The 27,696-nt window shown below is 37.6% G+C and overlaps 1 protein-coding gene across 1 annotated transcript in view; it reads right to left on the bottom strand.

The window, feature by feature from the left end:
* The window catches only part of LOC137614832 (enoyl-CoA hydratase domain-containing protein 3, mitochondrial), a 121,357-nt gene that overhangs the window by 51,645 nt on the left and 42,016 nt on the right, over positions 1 to 27,696 (bottom strand). Inside the window, exon 3 of the mRNA XM_068344493.1 lies at positions 7,966 to 8,126. Within this exon, the coding sequence (XP_068200594.1) occupies positions 7,966 to 8,126 (161 nt within the window). The remainder of the gene's footprint in view (positions 1 to 7,965; positions 8,127 to 27,696) is intronic.

The following is a 27,696-nucleotide window of genomic DNA, read 5'->3' as shown; positions in this document are numbered from 1 at the left end:
GCCTCAAACAAATATCTATTTTTAAGTTATTATAACTAGAGCATTCGGTCAACAAATGCCTCACTGTTAAAGGTACTAGACAGTCGTTGCAATACGGTTGGCGTTGGCCCTTCAACAGAAACTCGTGTGTCAACAGAGTGTGACCAATATGATGACAAAGAGTCGTCTCCCATTTTCGGGGCATCGTGTCATACCTCCAAGGAGACATGACATTTGTTACTTCTCTCATTTTATTGCCATCTAAACTATCCCAGTGCTGTTGCCATTAATCACAAAACAATCTCTTGATGTTAGGTAGGAAATCAAAACAGGGAATGGGATACCTTCTTGGTAGCAACTCAGATGCCGCATTTTTCCCAAGTAAATCTGCCTTCTAATTCCCAGACACACCTACATGTGCTGGAACCCAATAAAATCGAACCATTATACCTCTCTATCCAATAATAAAAAGCCATTCTAAAATATTCAAAACTAAGAGGGTTACTAGAATTAAAAACTTCTAAAGCTTGAAGAACACTCCTTGCATCACTAAAAATTGTAAAACTACCCTCCTTTTCCAACACTATTTTCTCAATAGCAGTTGGTATGCCATACAGTTCGGCAGTAAATATGGAAGCTGTTACAGAAGTGCACCTCTACAATTAAAACCATTACTATGTACTCCAAATCCAATGCCAGCATCAGATTTGGAGCCATCAGTATATATAAAAGTCAATCCCTTATGTTTTGCAACATGTTCCATAAAAAGAGACCTGGATTCTAAGTCAATCATATTCTTCTTAACTCCAATAAAGTATTTACAAAAAGATACCTAAGGTAATTTCCGTGGAGGCGTTGATGATACATTAAATGGAAGCACCTTAATTCTAATAATAAGGTTGAGGAGATTTTGGGTGCAACTCAAAGTATGTTGAGTTCCTTACAAGGCTTGCAGTCTGAAAGGCTAAAGAATTAGGGAGTCTTTGAAATCTACACCAATACCGAATAATAGAAGACGAGGTTCTAAATGCTCCTGTCGACAAGCTAGTACCAGCATGATGTATTAAATATAATATTTTTAACCGACTTGGGTAGGCTGAAGAGTATATTTCACATCCATAACTAATTTTGGAAAAATCAAGGCCTTGTATAATTTTAAAATAGTACTGCAGTCTGACCCCCCTGGATGTATGGGACAATACTTTTAAAAGATTCAGAGCCTCAAGACATTTAGCTTTTAACGCTTTTAAGTGAGAAACCCATGTTAGCCTACAATCAAATATCAAACCTAAAAATTTAGCTTCACTTACGCATAGGATCTGTTGACCTTTAATGTATATATCCACGTCTAGATGTACTCCCCAGATACGAAAGAAATGGACAATAGTAGTTTTACTTGTGGAGAGCTTAAATCCATTCATATCGGCCCACTGGATAATTTTTTCAATTGAGAGTTGTATTTTTCTCTCAACCATTGCAATTCTAGCTCCAGCAAATGATATGGAGAGATCATCCACAAATAATGTTGAAAGAACATCCCGGGGAATGACTGAGGATATCCCATTAATTACTAGTGCAAACAGGGTTACACTCAGCACACTACCCTGAGGAACTCCCTCTTCCTGGCATTTACTCTCTGATAGTTTCCTCCACTCGCACTTGAAAAACTCTGTAAAAGAAATGACTGAATAAATAGTGGTAGTTCTTCTCTTAGTCCAAACTCATGAATTCTTTTAAGTATACCATATCTCCATGTGGTATCATGCCTTTTCAAGGTAAAAAAAAAGACTGTCACATGGTGCTGTTTGGAAGCAAAGGCTTCACAAATAGTGGAATCAAGTCGTATCAACACATCAGTCATTGAGTGCATTTATCTGAATCCACATTGAGTGGGTGATAAAATACCATTCCTTTCAAGGTACCACATCAGTCTTTGGTCAACGTTGACCATCTTCTCCATGATTTTACGTAAACAAGATGTCAATGCAATTGGCCTATAATTTGCTACTACAAACTTGTCCTTACCGGGTTTTAAAAAGGCTAAAATAATGGCTAGTTCCCAAACACTTGGATAACTACGATCATGCCATATTCTATTAATGATTAAAATGAATAACTTTGTATTTAAAAATTGCATATGGAATTCCATTAGGTCCTGGGGCTGTATCGTTACATGTAGCAAGTGCAGAATCAAATTCTCTTTCAGTAAAAGGAGAATTGTATGACTCTTCCTTTCTTGTTGGGAAATTTAAAACTTTCTTTTCTTCCATGCTTCTATACTGGTAACCAGGAGGTGCTTGACACTTGCATGATACATTTGAAAAATGGTCAGCCAGGGCATTGCTAACTTCAGTTGCTCCAATCATATACTGACCATTTACCCTTAACACTGGTGGTGGGTTTGGGGTGAATTTGCCTTATATCTATTCCACTTTCCTCCACACAGATGATGTTGGTGTTCTACTGTTAATGGAGAAAACAAATGACACCCAAGACTGGCGCCTAACTTCTTTCATGGCACGACGGAACTGCGCTCTACATTTCTTGTATATGACTAAATTCTCATCAGTACGGCGCCTGTGCAATCGAGTTAAAGACTTTCTTGTGGCTCTGTGGAGGGCAATTAGTTCTGATGACCACCAGGGGACTGGTCGTCGTTTGAATATCCCTGTTGTTTTGGGAATGGAATTGACTCCTGCTCTGTGAAGAGTTCCATTAAGTAAGTCTATGGCATCATCAACACTTTCAAACTGTTCTGCATTTCCTTCAATATCACTTAGCTCCCAAAATCAATCTCAGTCCGCTTTATCAAGATTCCATCGTGGCGATCTCTGTAAAGGTGGACCCTTGTTGGTGTTTATAATGATTGGTGCATGATCACTAGTATGCCAATCATCTAATGTTCTCCAATTAAAATAGAGAAGACAGAGCTTGCAACTAATAGGTCAATACAGGACAAGGTACCTGTCTAAACATGAAAGTGTGTGGGTTCTCGTGTATTAAGGACTCCTATATCTTCATTCTCCAAAATTGATGATATAATATTACACCCTGCGTTTGCCAAAACATCACCCCATAAAGGATGTCTACTATTAAGATCTAGTAAGAGAAAAGGTTGTGGGAGTCGTTTAATCACCTCTACTATATTATCATATGAGATGTTATCATTTGGAGGCAAGTAAAGACAACAGATTGTGTATTTTCTCCCTATATCAATCTGTACAACCACTGCCTGCAGAGGGGTACAGATAGGCAAAGATACTTGGGGAACATCTCGATGAACGTATATAAGACTTCCCCCATGGCTCCCTGCTCGTTGATCATATGGTGTCCTATAGCTAACATACTCTCGAGGACAAGAAGTATTAGCATCGAGCTTCCTTTCCTGTAGACATACAGTTATAGGGGAGTGCTCATACATGAGGAGCTTGAGTTCTTTATATTTTGCCCTTAAACCCTTACAATTCCATTGTAGAATGGAGGAAAAAACTATGTTTTATTTTTTTGGAAGACACCTTGGATGAAGTCTTCCCATTGGCAATATTTGATCTAAGAATATTTCACGGTTGTATCTCTAGAGAGGATCTTGATATATTGGGTTTTGTGTTCATCTTTTTTTTTGTGTCCTTTTGATCTAATTGTTGAGGAGGATGGTGGACCTTGAATTGAATTTCTGATTTATGCAATTTACCTTCTAGTTGATCAGATACACCAGCAGACAAGATATATTTATTTGAAGTCGTGATTTAATGTTTCTTATGGTAGGAGGCGAGAGAGATGGAGGTCTCTCTCTTTTTCGATTAAAAGGTTGTGAGTTGTCAGGTTTTTGCACCTTCCCCACTACAGGTTCACCATATAAATTAGTTTCAAGTGGAACCTCCATCAGCATTGGTAAGGACACGGCCTGAGAGAGGCTTGTACTATTGTTTTGAATAGAAGTAGATGGCCTTTGAATATCTTTCAGATCTCTAAGTATCTGTTTTGATTTTTCTACAATATCTGGGTATAAATTTCCAATGGGACTTTCAACCTCTTTAACTACTTTCATATGTTTCTTTATATTAGAAGTGGGGATATAATTTTCGTCTGTGTGCCTTGGCAAGTTTTTCTTCAGAACCATTGAAAAAGGTTGTCCCGGTCTTATCTGCTTTTCAAGAGCTCTTTTAGGAGCCTCTTTAAAAGTAAGCCTTCCATGGTCCTAATGGCCTGAATTTCTTTTTCAAAAATAAACTTAATGCAGCATTTAGATGTAGCTGGGTGTGCTTCCCTACAATGTATGCAATTTGGATTTTCTATGCATACTCCATGACTATTTTTTTTCACAGTTGGCACAAACAGCTGGTTTATTAGTTTTTTTTTTTTTTGCACTTCTGGCTTAAATGGCCATACATTTGCCCATGATAACATCGTAATAGTGAAGGGATATATGGTTTGACCTTCAAAGATAGCCAACCAGCTTTAATAACATTCGGTAATCTGCACTGATCATATGTTATAATCAAAGTAGCAAGAGGAATACGTTGCTCTCCAACTCTCTTTCTCATTCTGACTACTTTTACTACTCCTTGACTCTTCAGTTCATCCTCAATTTCTTTTTCCTCTATGTCCAGCAATTCTGGAGCATATATCACAACTCTACTCTGGTTGAAAGTGGGATGCGAAACACATTTGATACTATGACCATCAAATGTTGAAAGTGTTTTCAATCTTTCCCCTTGTATTGGGGATAGTCTCTCTATCAAGAGACTTCCATTTCCTTGGGGTAGAATTTTTGGCTGTCCTCCACATAAAGTAACTATTTCCCTGTTTGCTTTAAAAACATTTACACACTCATTTCTTCCATTTTCAAATTCTAAAATAAAAAAAAAATTCTCATAATTCACTACTTCATAGTGACCAGGTAATATTTCTACTTTTCTAAATCTTTCTGTACCGTCATCATTTCTCACTCTCTTCTTCTCTAGTGTTTTTTTATTTTATTATTCTTTACATAACGTGAATAAGGTTCCAATGTAACAATATTACAACCCGAGTTGGAACTGTCTGTACCGAGGTCCATGTTTGTATTTTCCAGGTCATCAACAGAAGGGTTTTTTTTTTTTTCTAAAGCAAGCCGGATTATCCACCTCTTATTGGAGGAGGTCAGTCCTTCTATCCCATGTTGCCCAACACGAGAAGAGGCTTCAGCGATGACCAGTCCTCTATTAGAGAGGGGCTCCTTCTCAAGGTGGGCGTACACTGGTCAGTGGGTGTGGTTAGCCACTCCCACCAGTGACTCCGATGACTGGCGTCACCCAGTACCCGCAAATATGGGTGACTTAAAACCGGATCACTGGAGCCCGAGTCTTAACAGACTTGGTCTGCACCCAATGGGGTCTGCCAGAGGATGATGGCGTCTAAATTGGTACAGGTTGAGATAGAATGGCGTCCATCCCACACTGTGCTAAATGCAAAGACGCACAAAGCATAATCAAACAAGCCAAAGTCATCAACAAGTTCAAGCCCAAAAGGAAAAGATGGGAGAATAAAAGAAATCACCAAAAGGAAAAGAGAGAATGCTGACTGATTTAGTTGGATCAACAGTTGAGCACCGAGGTCCAGTGGGAAAGTAGTTCCCACTGTTCATTAGAGTCCAGCTGCTAATCCCTAAGCCCCTCATTCTCATCAAGGCTTCAGTATCTGGGGGGTATTGATCTTAATATTCATTATATTACTGATTGCATTAAATGCTTCATCATGGTTATCAAATGATATCCATGAATCCCATTTGTCACCTTCAAGCCTCATTCTAATTTCTTTGATGTGACCATAACATTGAAATGATTTATACAGCACATCATAATTAGTTTCTATGGGAATTTTAGTTACATGAAGGATTCGTAAATTCTCCATGTCACCCAAATTACTTTGTTTTTGAGCATTAGTAGAATGGTCCTTCAGAGTTTCCAGGTCATCAACAGAGGGGTTAGTTTTTACAGAAGAAGCAAGCCAGGTTATCCACCTCTTATTGGAGGATGTCAGTCGTCCTATCCCATGTGGACCAACACGAGAAGAGACTTCAGCAGGGACCAGTCCTATATTAGAGAGGGGCTGCCTCTCTTTAGGTGGGCGTACACTGATCAGTGGGGGTAGTTAGCCCCTCCCACCGACGACCCCAATGCTTGGCGTCACCCATTACCCGCAAATATGGGTGACTTAAAACCGGATCACTGGAGCCCAACTCTAAACAGACTAAGTCTGCACCCAATGGGGTCTGCCAGAAGGCGATGGCATCTAAATTGGTACAGGTTCAGATGGAATGCCATCTATCTCACCCTGTGCCAAATCCAAAGAAGCAGTCAAAACCAAATTCATACAAGCCAAAGTCGTCAACAAGTTCATGCCCAAGAGGAAGAGATGGGAGAATAGAAGAGAAAGTGCTGACTAATTTAGTTGGATCAACAATTGGGCACCAAGATCCAGTGGGAAAGCAGTTTCCATCATTCATTAGAGCCCCCAGCTGCTAATCCCTAAGCCCCCCTTCCTCGTCAAGACTTGAGCATCTGGGGGGCGCAGCTATAATGGATGCAGACACATCCACGCCATCAAAAAAGAAAAAATATAAATTTATATACAGGTATGTACATATATACACATATACAATAAGAGAAATTTTTCTCAAGAGTTTGGACAGCAACACAAAAGAAAGTTTATAAAATTAGGAGAAGGTCGAAGTAATATTAGGATGAGGAAAAAGATGAGAGAGAGAGAGAGAAAAATTCAGATTCAAACTGGGGGAGCAGTTTCCCCAAGTTCGAGAACTCTCTTGCCCGTCATCAAGTTCAGCACGTGAATGATATGCCGTGGTGAAGCTCAATTACTTCATCAAGGCATTTTCTCATTAAAAGAGTAATATTGAGAGAAAGAAAAAGTTGAGAGAAATTTAGATTTGAAGTGGGGGAGCAATTTCCCCAAGTTGGAGCCCTCTTGCCTGTCATCAATATTCGGCACGGGAATGATATTCCGTGCTGATGCTCGATCATCAAGGCATTTTCTTATTAAGAGTGTAATATTGAGAGAAAGAAAAAGCTGAGAGAGTGAATTTAGATTTGAACTGGGGGAGCAATTTTCCCACGTTTGAGAGCTCTCTTGCTCGTCACCAAGTTTCAGCACGGGAATGAAATACGATGCTGAAGCTCAATGACTTCATCACGGCATTCTCTCATTAAGAGGGTAGGCTAATTGGGTAAGTGATCCCGAAGCTCCCCTGACCCTTGGCAAAATACAATCCAATTACTTCCCGAAAATTGAAAGGTTCAAAGAAAAAAACGTTCAATTTCAAATAGAAAGCAAGGTATTTGGAGCTAAAATGGCACCCAAAAATTATAAGTTTAAGAAACGAACAAGCAGGGTTACCCTCTTACCAGTGGGGAATCAGCGAGAAAGACAGACTAGGGAGCATACTATGGGAAAATTAAGGACAAACTTTCTTAAAATTTTTATGACTTTGATGGAGCTACTTTTCCAAACAATGTAAGAACTGTGAATATTGGGCATTAGTCCGAAATAAAAAAATATTTCAGGAAAACAATCATTAACAAATGAGGTGCTATGTGCTACTTGCCCTTTAAACTATATTTGACCATTAAAATAACCTTAAAAAGTGTGTTACCAGAAAAATAGTCACTGTCACTAGAGTGGGTACCCAATATATTCATCAAAATCATAGGAAATCTAATTTGAAAAGACTGACCTTACAAAAATCAAAGGCATTTTTAAGTTTGAATGCATATCTTGATAAAAAAAAAAAAAAAAAAAAAAAAACATTTTTAGCTTTATAATGATGTTTCACTTTAAATATTATTTATGTACTATTACTGCTAACTAATGATCATCATAATAATACCAGTCTGTTTAATACTTTTCAACAAAATCAAGTGGTATTTATCAAAATTTACAATTTCTTACCATTGGCTCTACCTTATAAAATAAAAATCAAAACTCTACCTAATTCACTCTCAGGAACAACTTTTGATACAAGACCAGCTCTTAATGCCTCATCTGCAGATATTGGAAGACCAGTCAACAGCATATGTGCTGCCACTTTTCTGGGAACACATCTTACTAATGGTATCCCGGGTGTTGAACAAAATATACCAACATTCCCTCTGTAAAAATAATACAAATTAAAAACAACAAAAAAACAGTGATGTCAAGGTAACTTAATATTATAAGTAATGATATGAAAAGTTGTTATATGTTAACAATATATAAGATCTGAAGATTGATGATAAAACAATGGTTAAAAATGGTTATTTGTAAAACTGATTAATCTACCGTTTCTATAAATACTTTCATTCAAAATATAGCCTGGTTATCCCGAACAATTGGAGTGTTCAGAAACAACAACAAAATTTTTGGCATTGTCCCGGCTCTTAACACTATATAAAAAAGTCGCCTCTTAACAATGCTGGGTTGAGTAACAAAAATATCAGTGAATATTAAAAATCAGCAAATATGACCTGGCCACTAAGAATGCTACTAATATAACTACACAGAAATATTAATTTATGTCAGCCAAGACTGAAAAGTGAAAGAAGCATTGACATTCACAGTTAAATACACTAACAACAAATAAAAGACAGACCATAATTAAAGTTTTATTACAGCAATATAAAAAATACAACAAGCCACTTACAAAAGGTCTATAATATTTAACTCTATAGTGCAGTACCTTGTATTATGAGATTAATTTGCTCTGATAGCAAGCGAGCAACCAAGAGTGCTTGTACCCTAAAACCAATTTCCCATAGGAAATAAAGGAAATTCAATTGATGCCTTCCACACGTCCTCAAACACAAATATACACGCATTTTAAAGGTTTCATAAGGGTAATTATTATACTAGTTATAACCCCTAACATAAAAAATGAGTAAAGAAAGTTAATTCACAGTGAAAACAATAAATAATTGACAAATTGACTCGCTCTTTACCTTTGAGGAAAGTTGCAGTAAACATGAGGGAAACTTTCAATGGGAATTTCTGGTAAAATATCAGTTCTCTCTCTCGAATAACTTTCATTATTACTACCTGAATCACTTAATTTACACACTTTGGATTTTTTTTTTTTTTTTTTTTTTTTTTTTTTTACATTTGCGTTCATTTCTCACATGGAATCTATCTAGAGACAACTGCATTTGCCTTTTCTATAAAATATCATTGTAAATGAGTCCTTGAATTGTCGTTGAATAGAATCATTGCTCAAACTTTAGGGGTAGCATATGGGTAAGGGTCGACTGATCTGTATGTATAGCATAATAGTCTCACTCGTATTTGTCCAGGAATAAACACCTAAACGGGTTGAGAGTTTTACTCATATACCAATGCAATAGTTGAAACCCAATTAAAATTTGTTTGTTCATACTCCATTTTGCTTGTATCCAAAGTTACTCGTGACCAGAGGTATTAGTGTAATTATCAATCTCATAAATCAACTGTGTGCTATCATATAACAGAATACCATTAATATCATCGTTTCTCCAAAGACCCTATAAAGCATTGCTACTATATTTGCTGGTGTATAACTAAGAATCTTGCATATACCTTGAATTATTACAATAGAGAATTCACGAACTTCCTCGTATCTATACATAATTGTGACCTAAGGTGAGTGATACTGTGGTGTAGAAGAATAAAGTAATCTTCTCATGCCTTAATTAATTTTTTTTAAATCAAAGGACAAACTGGATGACAGAGAGAGAGAGAGAGAGAGAGAGAGAGAGAGAGAGAGAGAGAGAGAGAGAGAGAGAGAGAGAGAGAGAGAGAGAGAGAGAGAGAGAGAGCTACCTTTGATTGATTGATTGATTATGAGTTATCTAGCAATCCTGACACCTAAGGTCATTGACGCCGGTATCATTTATCATAAACAAATAAAAAACTAAATAAACAGTCATTCATTTTAAAACAATATAAAGCAAAAACATCCTTATAAGTTAGATAGCTTTCAGAATACCTGCTCCTGATATAAATTTGAAAATGCCACAAGTATAGTACGACATATCATGTCCGAGAATCTTGGCAAGGATGAACCTGCCAGTCTCACCTCGAGCCTCAAACATATGTCTATTTCTTTCAGTACTGCAAGTGGGGCATTTAACCAACAAATGCTTCACTGACAAGGGTACCAAACAGTCATCGTAATATGGTTGGTCTAAGCCATTTAGCAGAAACTCATGTGTCAACCGAGTGTAACCAATGCGGAGATGACAAAGAGACATCTACTTATGGGCCAACATGTTATACCTACGAAGAAATATGATATTTGTTATTTCTCTCATTTTATTGCCATCTAGACTATCCCACTGCTGATGCCAGTTATTACAAAACAATTTTTTGATGGTAGGTAGGAAATCATTATAGGGAATGGGATACCTTCTTGGTAGCAACTAGGATTTGATCAATTGATTTGAAATTCTCTGGCATCCTCACATCGAAGGTCATTGATGCCGATATCATTTATTATAGATAAAGACTAAAATAATATTCAATTAAAACCAGAAAAGTAAATATGTTGTAATAGTTAAATAGATGGCCTGCTTCTGACATCAATTTAGAAATGCCACTGGCATTGTACGACATATCATGTCCAAGGATCTTGGCATGGATGAACCTGCCATCCTCACCCCGAGCCTCAAACAGATATCTATTTCTTTCTGTGCTAGAATTGGGGCATTTAGTCAACAAATGACTCACTGTCAAGGGTATCAAACAGTCGTTGCAATATGGTTGGTGTTGGCAGCCAGCAAAAACTTGTGAGTCATCAGAGTGTGACCAATGCGGAGACGACAAAGAGTAGTCTCACATTTTCGGGGCATCATGTTATACCTCCAAGGGGATATAGCAATCAATTTCTCTCATCTTATTTGCGGTTAACATATCCCAATACTGTTGCCAATTTTTATAGATAGAATTCCTAATTGCTGGTAAAAAATCATTACAGAGAATGGGATACCTTCTAGGTAGTAACTCAGATGCACCTGTTTTTGCCAGTAAATCTGCCTCTTCATTTCCAGACACACCTACGTGTGCCGGAAACCCGAAAAATCAAACTGTTATACCTTTTAGGCCAATAATTAAAAGCCACTCTAAAATCTCTAAACTAAAGGGTTACTAGAATAGAAACCTTCTAAAGCTCGAAGGAAACTTCTTGAATCCCTATAAATGGTAAAATTGCCGTCCTCTTTTAACGCTATTTTCTCAATAACGGTTGGTATCCCATATAATTCAGAGGTAAATATGGAAGATATTGTATGAAGTGCACCCCTACAGTTAAAAGAACTACTATATACCCCAAATCCAACGCCAGCATCAAATTTGGTATATATAAAAGTTGATTCCTTATGTTCTTCAACATGTTCCATAAAAAGAGCTTCTAATTCAGTCATTTTTTTCTAACACCAATAAAATATTTACAAAAAGATATCTCTGGTAATTACCATGGAGGATTTGATGATATCTTAAATGGAAGCACCTTACCTATAACTATATTAAGACTGTTTAATAATTGTTTTACCTGAAAGCCATAAGGTTGAGGAGATTTTGGGTGCAACTCAAAGTATGTTGAATGCCTTAAAAGGCTTGCAGTCTGAAAGGCTAAGGAGTTAGGGAGTCTTTGTAACCTAAACCAATACTGAATAATGGAAGACATTTGTTAATGGCCTAGCGGTAATTTTCCAGCATCAACAAGAAGACTTCGGATAGGTAAGGTTCTAAACGCTCCTGTGGACAATCTAATACCAGCATGATGTATTAAATCTAATATCTTTAATCGACTTGGGGTGGCTGAGGAGTATATTTCACACCCATAACTAATTTTGGAAAAAATTAAGGCCTTGTATAATCTTGCAATAGTTTTATGGTCTGCCCCCATGATGTATGGGACAATATTTTTAAAAGATTCAGAGCCTCAGGACATTTAGCTTTTACCTCCTTCAAATGTGGGACCCAGGTCGACCTAAAATCGAAAATCAATCCTAAAAATTTAGCTTCCCTACAAATGGGATCCATTGACCTTTAATGTATATATATACGGGTCTGGATGTACGCCCCAGATACGAAAGAAATGGACAATAGTAGTTTTACTCATCGAGAACTTAAATCCATTCATATCGGCCAACTGGATAATTTTGTCAATTGAGAATTGTAGTTTTCTCTCAACCATTGCTATTCTATCTCCAGTAAATGATATGGAGAGATCATCCCAGGGAATGACTGAGGATATCCCTGCTAGTGCAAACAGGATTACCTTCAGCACACTACCCTGAGAACTCCCTTTTCCTGACATTTACTCTCTGACAGAGTTTCCCCCCACTCTCACTTGAAAAACTCTGTGTGAAAGAAATGACTGAATAAACACTGGTAGCTCTCCTCTTGATCCCAATTCATGAATGGATTTAAGTATACCATATCCCCATATAGTACCATATGCCTTTTCAAGGTAAAAAAAAAAAAAGACTTATATGGTGCTGTTTGGAAGCAAAGGCTTCACAAATAGAGGACTCGAAGTTGTATCAACACATCAGTCGTTGAGTGCATTTTTCTCAATCCAAACTGAATAGGTGATAATATACACATCTTTTCTAGGTTTCTAGGTACCACATCAGTATTGCATTTACCCTGTTCTCCATGATTTTACAAAAACTAGATGTCAATGCAATAGGTCGATAGTTTGCTGCTAAAAACTTGTCCTTACCATGTTTTAAAAAGGCTAAAATAATAGCTAGTTCTCAAACCCTTGGATAACTATGATCATGCAATATTCTATCAACAATGCTTAAAATAAATAAATTTGTATTAAAATGTACGTTTAATCATTGCATATAGAATTCCATCAGGTCAGGGGCTGCATCGTTACAATAAGCAAGTGCGGAATCAAATTCTCTTTCAGTAAAGGGAGAATTATACGACTCTTCCCTTCCTGTTGCGAAATTTAAAATATTCTTTTCTTAGATACTCCTATACTGGCCGACCAGGAGAAGCTACACACTTGCATGATACATTTGAAAAATGATCAGCCAGGGCATTGCTTATAATCATGTGCTTCAGTCACATACTGACCATTCACCTTCAACACTGGTGGTGGGTTTGCGGTAAATTTGCCGGCAATCTTTTTTATTATTCTCCATGCAGATGATGGTAGTGTTCTACTGTTGACTGAGGCAACTAAAGATGCCCAAGATTGGCACCTAGCTCCTTTCATGGTGTGATGGAACTGTGTTCTACACTTTTTGTATGTTATCAAACTTTCCTCAGTATGGTGTCTACGCAATCTAGTCGATTTTCTGGTGGCTCTGTGCAAGACAGTTAATTCTGAAGACCACCACGGGATTGGTCATCATTTGAATAATCCTGTGGTTTTGGGAATCAAATTGACTCCTGCTGTATGGAGAATTCAATTCAGTAGGTCTATGGCATCATCAATACTTTCAAACTAATCTGCACTCCCCTCAAATTCACTTAGCTCACGAAATTTAACCCAGTCCGCCTTGTCAAGATTCAATCATGGGGATCTCTGTAAAGGGAGACCATTGTTGGTGTTCATAATGATTGGTGCACTATGCTAATCATCTAATTTTCTCCAATCGAAATCAAGAAGGCAGTTAGAGCTTGCAATTAAAAGGTCAATGCATGACAAGGTACCTGTCTGAACATGGAAGTGTGTGGGCTCTCCTGTATTAAGGAGTCAGACAACCTCATTTTCCACATTTGATGATATAATATTGCCCCTAGTGTTTGCTAAAACATCACCCTACAAAGGATGTCTACTATTCAAATCTCCAAGTAAAAGAAAAGGTTAAGGGAGTTGTTGAATCGCCTCTACTAAATTATCATACAATACGTTATCATTTGGAGGTAAGTACAGGGAGCAAATTGTATATTTCCTTCCTATATACATCTGTACAACCACTGCCTGCAGAGGTGCATGGATAGACAAAGATATTTGAGGAACATCTCAATGAACGTAAATGAGACTTCCGCCATGGCTCCCTACTTGGTGATTAGCATCAAGCTTGCTCTCCTGTAGACATATAATTACGGGGGAATGCTCGTGAATTAAGAGCTTAAGTTCTTCATATTTGGCCCTTAAACCCTGACAATTCCATTGCAAAATGGAGGAAAAAATCATGCTTTATTTTTTGGAAGAACTTTTGGATGAAGTCTTCCCATTAGAAATTTTTGATCTAACGCTATTTCCAGGTGGTTTTATAAGAGAGGATCTTGATGAATTGGGTTTTGTGTTTGTTATTTTCTCTTTCTCCTTTTGATGTAATTGTTGAGGGGGATGGTGGACCTCCACTGGAATTTCTGATTCATTTAAATTGTCTTCTGGTTGATCAGAAACATCAACAGACAAAACATCATATTTATTTGATGTTATAACTCTAATATTTCTTAAGGAAGGGGTGAGAAGGGGTGAGAGAGATTGAGATCTCTCACTTTTTCAATTAATAGGTTGTAAGCTACTAGGTTCTTGAACCTTCCCCACAACAGGTACACCTGATAACTTGGTTTCAAGTGGAATCTCCATTAAATCAGGCAAGGATATGGCCTGGGAGAAGTTAGTACAATCCTTTGTAATGGGGTATAATGGTTGGATAGTGGTGGGCAATGTCTTCTTGTTGATACAAAATGGTAAATATTTAGGAGGAGATATTCTTGTTTTATTATGCAGCACTTTATCAGTAGATGGTGAGTTTCTTTTTCAAGAACTTCCTACAGTAGTAGTTGGGTTAGATGATTCCCAAGGAACTTTTTTCTCCTGTTTTTAATGTCTTTGCATAGGTAGTAGATTTATATAATATCTCTGGGAATGCCCTACGCTTACATGCTCAATAATTGATTCAATGAGAGTAGTTTCTTCTAACTCAAGGAGCTGGTAGCTCCTATCATTAGATTTATGATTAGAGTTGCAGTTCAAGCACCTTGCCTCAGGTGTACATTCTCCATGGTAAAGATTGGAGCAGGTATTACAAATTTTATCATTCCTGCAAACTTTGGAAGGATGTCTAAATTTAAAACAATTAAAACATTGCATTGGCTTCTGCTTAAAATGTCGAACTCTAATCCTTTCATTTGCTATGTCTTTGTGGAAAAGTACAGCAACATCCTGGAAATTAAGGATAATCATTTATGTAAATTTCTTCCTATATACATCTTTCCACACTTTTACTTTTCTGTAAATTCATATATATCCCTATTGAAAACCACTCCCCTTCCATAGCTTAAGTTTGGATGGGGTTTGATGTCAAATTTTATATCATAATTTTCTGTCTTTAAATTGGACAATATACTGTGTATGATTTGGCCTTTATCAAAAATTTTTCTTACCGAATCGAGATATATCTCCAGGTGCAATCATTCCTATCTTCCTCTGAAGAAATTTGCAGATCTTAAAATAATTTTCTGTACCTCCTGTAGATTAGACAAGAAGCCACATTGTGGTTTTGGCTTTCTTTGGGATGACATATATATTTCTATGTCTTTATCAATCCAGTCTGCTGGTCTGTAGACAACCAGATCTTTAGATGCCCCATCACACAGAGCACCCTTAATACTCATATTAACTAGTTTAATATTAACGATATTACAGCTTGCATTGAATGTTTCCTCATGACAATTAAATGATAACCAAGAATCCCATGTATCATCTTGAAGTTTCATTCTAATTTCTTTTATTAATTCGTAGCACTCAAATATTTTATGTAGCACATCCTAATTAGCTTTTAATGGGATTTGGGTAATGTGCAGAATTTTCAATTTTCCAGTGTTGCCCAAATTACCCTTTTTTTGGAATGTTCAAGGAATAGTCCTTCTTAGTTCCTAAGTCGTCAACGAAATTTTCTTTAAATGAATTGCCAGAGGTCGTCAAGAGTGGTGGGGGCAAGCCAGCATATCCAGGGGAGGGGGGGTCGTTGTCAGAAGAATCCATAAGAAAAAAGAAAAGAGAAATGTGATCTTTAAAACTGTTTGATTCACCTGCTTGATAAAATTAGGGCATCACATGTTAGAAGGGAAATTTGCCCTCTCCACTATCGGCACAATAAGAGTATACTTCCCAGATGGTCCACTCCATACCCTACATGAAGGATAGCACTAAAACAGATATAGAGCCACAGGTGTAAGCTGAACCCACCTGTTAGGACTGAGACCAAGAAACTATGAAATCATCCTACCCCAAGCATTGGATTCCCCTGGATTCCAAAGACCCAACACTTGAGAATAGTTCCACCAAAAAGGTCCAAAACATCTTCAGGATGGCTGAGATCATCCAATACTCTCACATATAGCTTTTAATGCAAATAACTCCCAACCGTGACACCTCCTCCCATTCATCAAAGCAGGCAGCAATAACGGATGGAGAAACATCCACGCCAGTGGCAATGACAGATGTAGGAACATCCACGTCATAAAAAAAAGACACATATATATGTAAATATATACACATATACATATGGGAAATTTAACTCATCAAGTTGGGACAGCAAGATGAAAGAATGTTTATAAAATTAGGAGAAGTTCGAAGTAATATTAAAAGGAAGAAAAAGATGAGAAAGAGTGAAGTTTAGATTCGAACTGGGGGAGCAATTTCCCCAAGTTCGAGAGCCCTCTTGCCCGTCACCAAGTTTCAGCACGGGAATGAAATGCCGTGCTGAAACTCAACGACTTCATCAATGCACTCTCTAATTATGAGGGTAGCACCTCAGATGTAGCATTCTTTGTCAGTATCTCTGCTTTTTCATTCCCAGACATACCCATATGTGTTGGAACCCAACAAAATCCAACTGTTATACCTCTCAGTCCAATAACAAAATTCAATTCTAAAATCTTTAAAAATAAAGGGTTACTAAAATTAAAAACTTCTAAAGCTTGAAGTACACTCCTCTCATCACTAAAATGGTAAAATTACCGTCCTTCTCCGAAATTATTTTCTCAATAGCAATTAGTATGCCATACATTTCAGCAGTATATATGTACTCCAAATCCAACGCCAGCATCAGATTTGGAGACACGAGTATATATAAAAGTTGATTCTCTATGTTCTGCAACATGTTCCATAAAAAGAGATCTGGCATCTAAGTCAGTCATATTCTTTTTAACACCAATAAAATATTTAAAAAAGGATATCTCAGGTAATTTCCACAGAGTGGTTGATGATATCTTAAATGGAAGCACCTTACTTCTAACTATATCAAAACTGTTCAATAATTGTTTCACCTGAAAACCATAAGGTTGAGATTTTGGGTGCATCTCAAAGAATTTTGAGTGACTTACAAGGCTTGCGGTCTGAAAGGCTACAGATTTAAGGAGTCTTTGAAACCTAAACCAATACCGAACGATAGAAGACTTTTGATAAAGGTCTTAAGATAACTGTCCAGCATCAACAAGGAGGCTTAGTATAGGAGAAGTTTTATAGGCTCCTGTGGCCAATTTGATACCAGTATGAGATGATAGGGGAGTATATTTCACACCCATAACTATTTTTTGAAAAAAATTGATTGATTGGTTGATTGATTTAAAGTTTTCTGGCATCCTGACATCTAACGACATTGACGCCGATATCCTTTATAATACGGTATATAAAAAATTAAAGAATATTCAATTGAAACCATAAAACTCAAGATATTATAAAAGTGAAATAGTTTTCAGAAGACCTGCTTCTGAATTAATCTAAAAATGCCGCTTGTATGGTAGGACAAATCATGTCCAAGAATCTTGGCAAGGATGAACCTTGCCACCCTCACCTGGAGCCTCAAACAGATTTCTATTTCTTAAGTTGCTATAATTGGGGCATTCAGTCAGTAAATGCCTCACTGTTATAGGTACCAAACAGTCGTTGCAATATGGTTGGTCTTGGCACTTTAGCAAAAACTAGTGTGTCAACCGTGTGACACTAATGCGGAGACGACAGAGTAGTCTCCCACTTTTGGGGCATCATGTTATGCCTTCAAGGGGATATAACATTTATTGTCTCTCACATTGTATTTTGAACCAAACTATACCAATGTTGTTGCCAATTATTATAAACCAACTTCTTAATACTAGATAAAAAATCAAAACATAAAATGGGACACCTGCTTGGTAGCAACTCAGCTGCAGCATTCTTTGCCAGTAAATCTGCCTTCTCATTTCCAGACACACCTTGTGCTGGAACCCAACACAATCGAATTGTTATACACCCCACTCCAATAATAAAAAGCTACTTTATAATCGTTGAAACTAAGGGGTTATTGGAATTAAAAACTTACAAAGCTTGGGAGACACTTCTTGCATCACTAAAAATGGTAAAATTGTCAGTCTTTTAACGCTATTTTCTCAGTAGCAGTTAGCATGCCATATAGTTCGGCAGTAAATATAGAGGATACTAATGGAAGTGCACCTCTACAATTAAAAGCACTACTATATACTCCAAATCCAACACTAGATTCGGATTTGCAGCCACCAGTATATAGAAAAGTTGAATCTCGATATTCTTCGTGTTCCATAGAGCTTCTAAGTCATTCATGCACTTTTTTATACCAATAAAATATCTACAAAAAAACTATCTCCGGTAATTTCCATGGAGGGGTTGATGATATCCTACTTGGGAGCACTTTATTTCTACCTATATCTAGACTATCTACTAATGTTTTTACCAAGAAACCATAAGGGTGAGGAGATTTTGCGTGCAACTTAAAATATCTACAATGCCTTACAAGGTTTGCAGTGTGACAGGCTCAAGAATTAGGGAGCCTTTGCATCCTACACCAATACCGAACAATAGAAGACTTTTGGTGAAGGTCTGAAGTTAACTCTCCAGCATCAACAAGGAGGCTTAGGATAGGCGAAGTTCTTAAGAAGGCTCCTGTGGACAATCTGATACCAACAGGGTGTATAGAATCTAAAATCTTAGTCGGCTGAGGAGTATATTCCATAACTAATTTTTGAAAAAGTTTAAGACTTGTATAACTTTGAAAGAGTTAGGCAGTCTGCCCTCCTTGATGTATGGGATAAAACTTTTAAAAGATACAGAGCCTCAACACATTTTACTTTAAAAGGCATTCAAGTGAGGAACAATCAAATATGAACCCTAGAAATCTACCTTCACTTACATATGGGATCCGCTGACATCTGATGTATGTATACATGTCTGAATATAATCCCTGAATATGACAAAAATGAACAACAGTAGTTTTGTTTGTCGAAAACTTAAACCCATTCATATCAGCCCACTGAATAATTTTATCATTTGTGATTTGTAGTTTCCTCTTAACCATTGTCATTCTAGCTCCAGCAAATGATATGGAGAGATAGTCAACAAATAGTGTTGACAGATTATCTTGAGGAATGACTAAGGATATCCCATTAATGGCTACTGCAAATAAGGTTACACATAGCACACTACAATGGGGAACTCCTTCCTGATATTTCCTCTCAGACAGGGTTTCCATTACACTCACTTAAAAAAATCTATGCAAAATAAATGAATGAAGGAACAATGGCAGCACTCCTCTTAATCCCAAATCATGAATGGTTTTAAGTATACCATATCCCCATGCAGTGTCCCATGCCTTTCCAAGGTCAAGAAAAGACTGTTACATGTGCTGTTTGGAAAGAAAGGATTCACAAATAGAGGACTCAAGTCGTATCAACACATCAGTCTAGTGCATTTTCCCAAATCCACACTGGATGTGGTAACAGATTGATTTGAGGTTTTTGGCATCCTAGCATCTAAGGTCATTGACGTCGATATCATTCATTTTAAATAAAAAAGAATAGATAAAAGAATATTCAATTAAAACCATAGAAGCAAAGGTGTCATTTTAAAAGTTAAATATCTTTCAGAAGACCTGCTTCTGAAATAAAGCTAAAAATACCACTAGCATGGTAAGACACATCATGTCCAAGAATCTTGGCTAGGATGAACCTCACATCCTCAACTCAACCTTAAACAGATATCTATTTCTTTCACTACTGTATGTAGGGCATTTGGTCAACAAATGCCTCATTGTCAATGGTACCAAACAGTCATCGCAATATAGTTGATGTTGGCCAGCCAGCAAAAACTCGTGAGTCAGTCAAGTGTGACCAATGCGAAGACGACAAAGAGTAGTCTCCCACTTTCGGGGTATCACGTTATACCTCAAAGGAGATATAATAATACTTATTTCTATCATCTTATTTTCAAGTAAACCATCCCAAAGCCGTTGCCAAATATTATTAGTAAAATTCTTAATTGTAGGTAAAAAATCATTACTGGGAATGGGATACCTTCCTGGTGGCAACTCGACTGCAGCATTATTGGCCAGCGAATCTGCCTTCTCATTTCCAGACACACCTACATAAGCCGAAACCCAACAAAATCAAACTTTTATACTTTTCATACCAATAATTAAAAGCCACTCTAAAATTTTTAAAGCCAAAGGATTTCTGGAATTAAAAACTTCTAAAGATAGTGGGACACTTTTTGCATCACGAAAAATGGTAAAATTGCCCTCATCTGTAATGCTATTTTCTCGATAGCGGTTAGTATGCCGTATAGTTTGGCCTTAAATATGGAAGTTGTTAGAGGAAGTGCACCTCTACAATTAAAACCATTACTATACACTCCAAATCCAACGCCAGCATTGGATTTGGAGCCATCAGTATATATAAAAGTCGATTAATTATGTTCTGCAAAATGTTTCATAAAATGAGACCTGGCTTCTATGTCAGTCATATTCTTTTTACCTCCAATAAAATATTAACAAAAAGATACCTCTGTTAGTTTCCATGGAGACGTCAATGATACCTTAAATGAAAGCATCATACTTCTAACTGTATCAAGACTGTCCATCAGTTGTTTCACCCAAAAACCATAAGGTTGAGGGGACTTTTGGTGCATCTCAAAGTATGCGAGTGCTTTACAAAGCTTGCAGTCTGACAGGCTAAAGAATTAGGAAGTCTTTGCAACCTAAACCAATACTGAATAATAGAAGACTTTCGATAATGGTCCAACGGTAATTCTCCATCGTCAACAAGGAGGCTTGGAATAGGTGAAGTTCTAAATGCTCCTGGTGCTAATTTGATACCAGCATGGTGTATAGAATCTAAAATCTTTAGTCCACTTGAGGTGACTGAGGAGTATATCTCACACTCATAACTAATTTTCGAAAAAATTAAGACCTTGTATAACTTTAAAATAGTTTTGCAGTCTGCCCCCATAATGTATGGGACAAAACTTTTAAAAGCTTTAGACTTTAGAGCATCAAGACCTTTTTCATTTAATGATTTTAAGTATGGAGCCCAAGTCAACATACAATCAAATATCAAGCCTAAAAACCTTGCTTCACTTGCCCATGGAATCCATTGACCTTTGATGTGCATAACAGGGTCTGGATGTACTCCCCGAATACAACAGAAATGGACGGCAGTTTTGCTAGTCAAAAACTTTAACCCATTCATTTCGGCCCACTGAATAATTTTGTCGATTGCGAGTTGTAGTTTTCTCACAACTATTGCCACTCTAGTTCCAGCAAATGATATGGAGAGATCATCCAAAAATATTGTTGAGAGAATATCTTGAGGAAAGACAGAGGTATCCCATTAACAGCTAGTGCAAATCAGGTTTTGCTTAGCAAACTACCCTGGGGAACTACTCCTTCATGACATTTCCTCTCAGATAGAGCTTTCCCTACTCTCACTTGAAAAAATCTATGTGAATTAAATAATTAAATGAACAGTGGTAGGTCTTCTCGTAATACCAAAATCTGAATGGTTTTAAGTATACTGTGATGAACTAAGAGTAGGTTGTGACTCAAAAGCGGGATGAAAGGAACTGAAAGAGTTTATTACAGAACATCCAGTTTATATATACATCAAGTCCGGGCAAGAAAGTCACATAATATACAACAGGCTATTTCATGTCCAACCGGCAACCAGTTCTGTTAACAGTTACGATAAGAAAAACAGACAGGTTGATACAGGTCGCTGTCAGTGCGAGGGGAGAGCAAAGATACAAAGGATAATATAACCAAAAAAGAAAAATGTTGTTACTATGTACGATCGTGTGACACACGGTTGGTACATGGCTCTCCCCCCCCCCCCTTTAAAAATGATATGCTGTACATTACTTCGCAGCAGCCCCGATCTGCAGTGGTAGTAGCAAAATTGCGGCCGATGGGCGGCAGTAAGTGGCTGTAGAAGTCGTTGCTTGGGGTGCGAGCGAGTGGTGGGTGGCCTGGACGCCGCTCCGGCTCGTCATGGGGTAGGCATGTGTGTCCTACGGCATTCACATCAGCTTCGGTTGACGTTGAATAGGTGTCCTCTTCGTTAGGAGTGGAGGCGTTTATGGAGGTCTTGAAGGTCGTGAAGTGGCTGTCCATAAAGGAGTCGGCTTTGGTCATCAAGTCCTGCATGGGTAAACTATCGACATCGGGTATGGCAGTGCGTACAGGTTCGTGTAAACGGCGTACCCAAAGGCCACGAAGTAGGTTCACCTCAAGAGGAGAGCCGTCTGCGGCAGGTTGCAGGCGAGCGATACTGGTCATTTCCCTGAGGGTGAGCGAAGCCCTTTGGTCCCCAAACGGTTGTTGGGAGAGCTGAAAAAGTTTTGCTATATGGGCGGCTGGCGACGGCGAGTACTGCTGCAGAAGGTATGTTTTGAGGGCGTCATAGTAACAGTGAGGGGGGGGGGGAGGTGGAAGGAGCGAGTCACTCCGGGGTCACCAATATGACGAGCCAAGAGTAGGTTGTGACTCAAAAGCGGGATGAAAGCAACTGAGTGAGTTTATTATAGAACATCCAGTTTATATATACATCAAGTCCGGGCAAGAAAGTCACATAATATACAACAGGCTATTTCATGTCCAACCGGCAACCAGTTCTGTTAACAGTTACGATAAGAAAAACAGACAGGTTGATACAGGTCGCTGTCAGTGCGAGGGGAGAGCAAAGATACAAAGGATAATATAACCAAAAAAGAAAAATGTTGTTACTATGTACGATTGTGTGACATATGGTTGGTACAATACCATATCTCCATGAGGTATCATATGCTTTTCAAGGTCAAAAAAGATTGTTACATGGTGCTGTTTGGAAGCAAAGGCTTCACAAATAGAGGATTCCATCGGTATCAGGACATTGGTTGTTGAGTGCATTCTTCTAAATCCACACTGAATAGGTGATAAAATACCCTTCTTTTTAAGGTACCCATCAGTCTTCCATTGACCATCTTCTCCATGATTTTACATAAGCTAGATGTCAATCCAATTGGTCGATAGCTTGCAACTAAAAACTTATCCTTACCAGGATTTAAAAAGGCTAAAATAATGGTTAGTTACCAAACACTTGGATAACTATGATCATGCCATATTCTGTTAATAACGCTTACAGTAAATAATTTTTTATTAATCAGTATATGTTTAATCATTGCATATGGAATTCCATCGGGTCCAGGGGCAGTATCATTACAAGTAGCAAGTGCAGAATCAAATTCTCTTTCAGTAAAAGGTGAATTGTATGACTCTTCCCTTACTGTTGCAAAATTAAAAAATTTTTTTTCTTCAATGCTCCTATACTGGTGATCAGGAGAAGCTACACACTTGCATTATATTTGAGAAATGGTCAGCCAGGGCATTGCTAACTTCATTTGCTTCAGTCACATACTGACCATTCACCTTCAACACTAGTTGTGGGTTGGGGTGAATTTACCTGCTATCTTTTATAATTTCCTCCAAACAAAAGATGGTGGTGTTCTACTGTTAATGGAGAAAACAAAAAAAAAAAGACATCCAAGACAGGCACCTAGCTTCTTTCATTGCACGACAAGACTGTTGCTCTACATTTATTATATATTATTAAGTTTTCCTCTGTATGGTGCCTATGGGATCGAGTCAGATTTTTTTGTGGCTCGGTGCAAGGCAGTTAGTTCTGAGGACCACCAGGGGACTGGTCACCGTTTGAATAACCCTGTGGTTTTTGGAACTGAGCTGTATGTAAAGTTTCCTTCAGTAAGTCTATGGCATCATCTACACTTTTAAATTGTTCTGCACTCCGTTCAATTTGACTTAGCTCGCAAAATTTATTCCAGTCCGCCTTGTCAAGGTTCCATCATGGCGATCTCTGCAAGGGTGGACCATTGTTTGTATTTATAATAATTGGAGCATAATCACTATTATGCTCATCATCTAACGTTTTCCATTCAAAATAAAAAAAGGCAGTTAGCACTTGCAACTAAAGGGTCAATGCTTGATAGGGTACCTGTCAGAACATGGAAGTGTGTGGACTCTCCTGTATTGAGGACTCCCACGTCTTCATTTTCCCCAATTGATGAAATAATATTGCCTCTTGTGTTTGTTAGAACATTGCCCCATGAAAGATATCTACCAGTCATATCTCCCAGTAAAAGAAATGGTTCAGGGAGTTGTTGAACTACCTCTAATAAATTATCATATGAGATGTTGCCATTTGGAGGAAAGTAAAGAGAACGAATGGTGTATTTTCTTCCTATATAAATCTGTACAACCTTTACCTGCAGAGGTGTACAAATAAACCAAGATATTTGGGGAATATCTTGACGAACATGTATAAGACTTCCGTCATGGCTCCCTACTCGATCATATGGTGTCTTGTAGCTGATATATTCAGCAGGACAAGGAGTATTATCATCAAGCTTGCTCTCCTGTGGACATATAATTATGGGGGAGTGCTCATGAATGAGGAGCTTAAGTTCTTCATATTTAGCACTCAGACCTTGACAGTTCCACTGTAAAATTGAGGAGAAAATAAGTTTACTTCAAGGAGGATTCCTTAGAAGTCTTCCCATCAGATATTTTTGAATTGATAGGAGTCTCTGATACTTTTTTGGAAAACTACGTCTTGCTAAGCTTGGCTTAAAATTTTTCTTAGCAGCCTTCTTATTTATTTGTCGAGGGGGATAGTGCACCTCGACATTAATCTTTGATAAATTTAAATTTTTTTGAAGGTCATCATCTTTTTTAGAAAGAATATCGTACTATGGAAATTTTTTTATTTCTTGTTGGAGGAGAGAGGGATGGTGGTCTCCCTCTTTTTCTACTGAAAGATGGAGAGCTATTAGGATTATGTATCTCCATCATGACAGGTACTTCCACTATCTCTCTAGCATAAGATTCCTTCCCTATATCTGGCAATGATGCTGCCCAAGATGAGAGCTTTGGGCTGTTCATCCGTGGTGTGGAAGACCTAGTGGAAGGAGGTGGCGACTCTTTGACGAGAGGAACCAAATCTAAATTACGAGGCTTGGTAATAGCCTTTGGTGGTGATTCAGCAATAGGATGCTTTACATTACCTGCTGCCATTTTCTTCTGGATGTCCTCCATCCTTTGATTTTAAGGCCTTGCCTTGGCTTAACTCTTAGTTTTTGTTAAAAGTAGCCTAGCATATTGTGAAGGTTTAATTTTTTACTTATTTTTATTTATTTTTTGTTGTTTGCCAAATCCCGAGAGAGAGAGAGAGAGAGAGAGAGAGAGAGAGAGAGAGAGAGAGAGAGAGAGAGAGAGAGAGAGAGAGAGAGAGAGAGAGAGAGAGAGAGTGTGTGTGTGTGTGTGTGTTTGTGTGTGTGTCGGCGAGCGAGATGTAGTTAGTGTATCGATTGTCAGCGAGCGAGAGGTAGTTAGTGTATCGATTGTTTGTTATGAGAAAGACTATTGGTATAAATGAGGTTGTTTATGTTTTTAGCTAGGTTAGGGCAGTGGTGAATGTCTTGGGTGAATGCATTTTTTATTTGACTGCAGCAAGAGGTAGTTGTGTGAATGCTGGACTACTATTGTTATATTTTTTTACCAGCTTGGAGTTTATTTCGACAGTAAGTACAATTTATTTATCTTTGCTAGGAGTGATTCTGAATAATAGAAAGTTTATTATTTATCTTTGATTATAGTGTGATAGTTTAATTTGCTAAGAGTGTTTGTAAGTTTTTCTTTTTTCATTTACAGGCCGTAATTCCTCCTTTAGAGAACTAATTTTTTGTATGCTGATCTTTTGTTGATGACCTGGCCTGTAATCAATTGTGTTTAGACTGCTCTATTGCATTGCTCAACCGTTAATGACCTGGCCTGTGTATTTCGATTGATGATGATGATGATGATAACGACGATTATAACCACCATTAATTGACTGCTCAGCACAGTTGGACCTGAAAATAGTTCCATTTGCCACAGATTGCTGGTTGTGCCTTGAAAGACAATTCGGCTTTGTGTAGACGACAGTGTTGGTGTCAATAAAATATAATATATAAACATACAAATTTTGGTGTTGGTGTGCGGTGTAATTTTAAGTTTGTTAGGGTATTTTTGGCTTATATGAATGGTGTTACGGTTATTATATATTTAGTGTTAAGTTTCTGATTACTTTTAAGTGTGATTATTTTGATAGTGGATGGTTTATGTTAAGCATTTTAGTTTGTAAGAAATATAGTATTAAGGTTATGGATTGTTTTTATTTCTCTTCTGTCAAAGAGTCCAGTTGATAACGTAAGGGGAAAGTTTGTGTTGGGGAGACAGTTGTCTGTTTAGTGTGATTAAGGGTGTGGGGGTTGTTCATGTGACGTCCAACCACAATATCGCCCACTGATATGCTCTGCATCCAACTTTTGAAGTGCTGCTTCTTCTGTTTGATATTGGGGACATTTCCTGTTGATTGGCTTGTGATCCTGGCTACAATTAGCGCACCTTGTAATATTAGTGCAGGGTCCTTGCTCAGGATCAGAACAATTGTCACACATCTTTACGTTTTTACATACCCTAGATGGATGACCAAATTTGAGACAATTGAAGCACTGCAATACTTTCTGTTTATACAGGCGAACTGGTATTCTCTCATTTTCAATGTATATATGAGAGGGTCCATCATGGTCTTCAAAACTTAAAATAATCATAACAGTTCTGGGAATCTTTGAGCCTTACATATTTCTTTTGAGTACATATCTAATATTTCATCCTTGCTAAAAGCATATAGGTCTTTGTTAAAAATTACTCCTCTTCCATAGCTAAAATTCAAGTGTGGTTTGATATTCACCAAGAGATTTTCTTCAATTTTTATATTACTTAGCATAAAAGATTGTGTTCTAGATCTTGAATGAATCAAGATGGATAACTTGCCAAATCTGGAAATGTTTCCACGCTCTCTAGTACCCACTTCCCTTTGTATTATTTTATTAAATTTAAAGTAAATAAATTCTTCTACCTTAGATATTGCAATTAGCCACATTGGTGGCTTGGGCTTTCTATCCGATATGGGATATAGTTTGGAGTCAGCAGACACACTCTCACGCCAGTCACAGGGGCAATATACATCTAGATTTTGAGGAATTGCATTGCATAGCGCACCAGTAATCTCATAATTATCAATTTTTATTTTGGATATCTCACAGAATGCTTTGAAAGCTTACTCATGATTACTGAAGAATATCCATGGTTCCCATTTCTCATTTTCTTTAAAATTCATCCTTATTTCATTAATTTTACGATAAGGTTTAAAAACCATCCACAATTCTTCATAATGGCAATTTATTGGTATACTGCATATGCGGATGACCTTTAATTTCCTTACATTTCCATCTAGTTTTTGAGCATTTGAAGTACGGTCCCTATTAGTTCTTTGGTTGTCAATAGATTTTTCCTTAATTACACTAGCAGAGGTCATAAACAGTGCCAGGGGCGAGTCAGCATATCAAGGGAAAGG

Source organism: Palaemon carinicauda, chromosome 21, assembly GCF_036898095.1.
Source record: "Palaemon carinicauda isolate YSFRI2023 chromosome 21, ASM3689809v2, whole genome shotgun sequence".
In the NCBI taxonomy this organism is placed as follows: Eukaryota; Metazoa; Arthropoda; class Malacostraca; order Decapoda; family Palaemonidae; genus Palaemon; species Palaemon carinicauda.
Note: the sequence above shows the minus strand (reverse complement) of the source record. Positions and strands in the feature narration are given on the sequence as shown.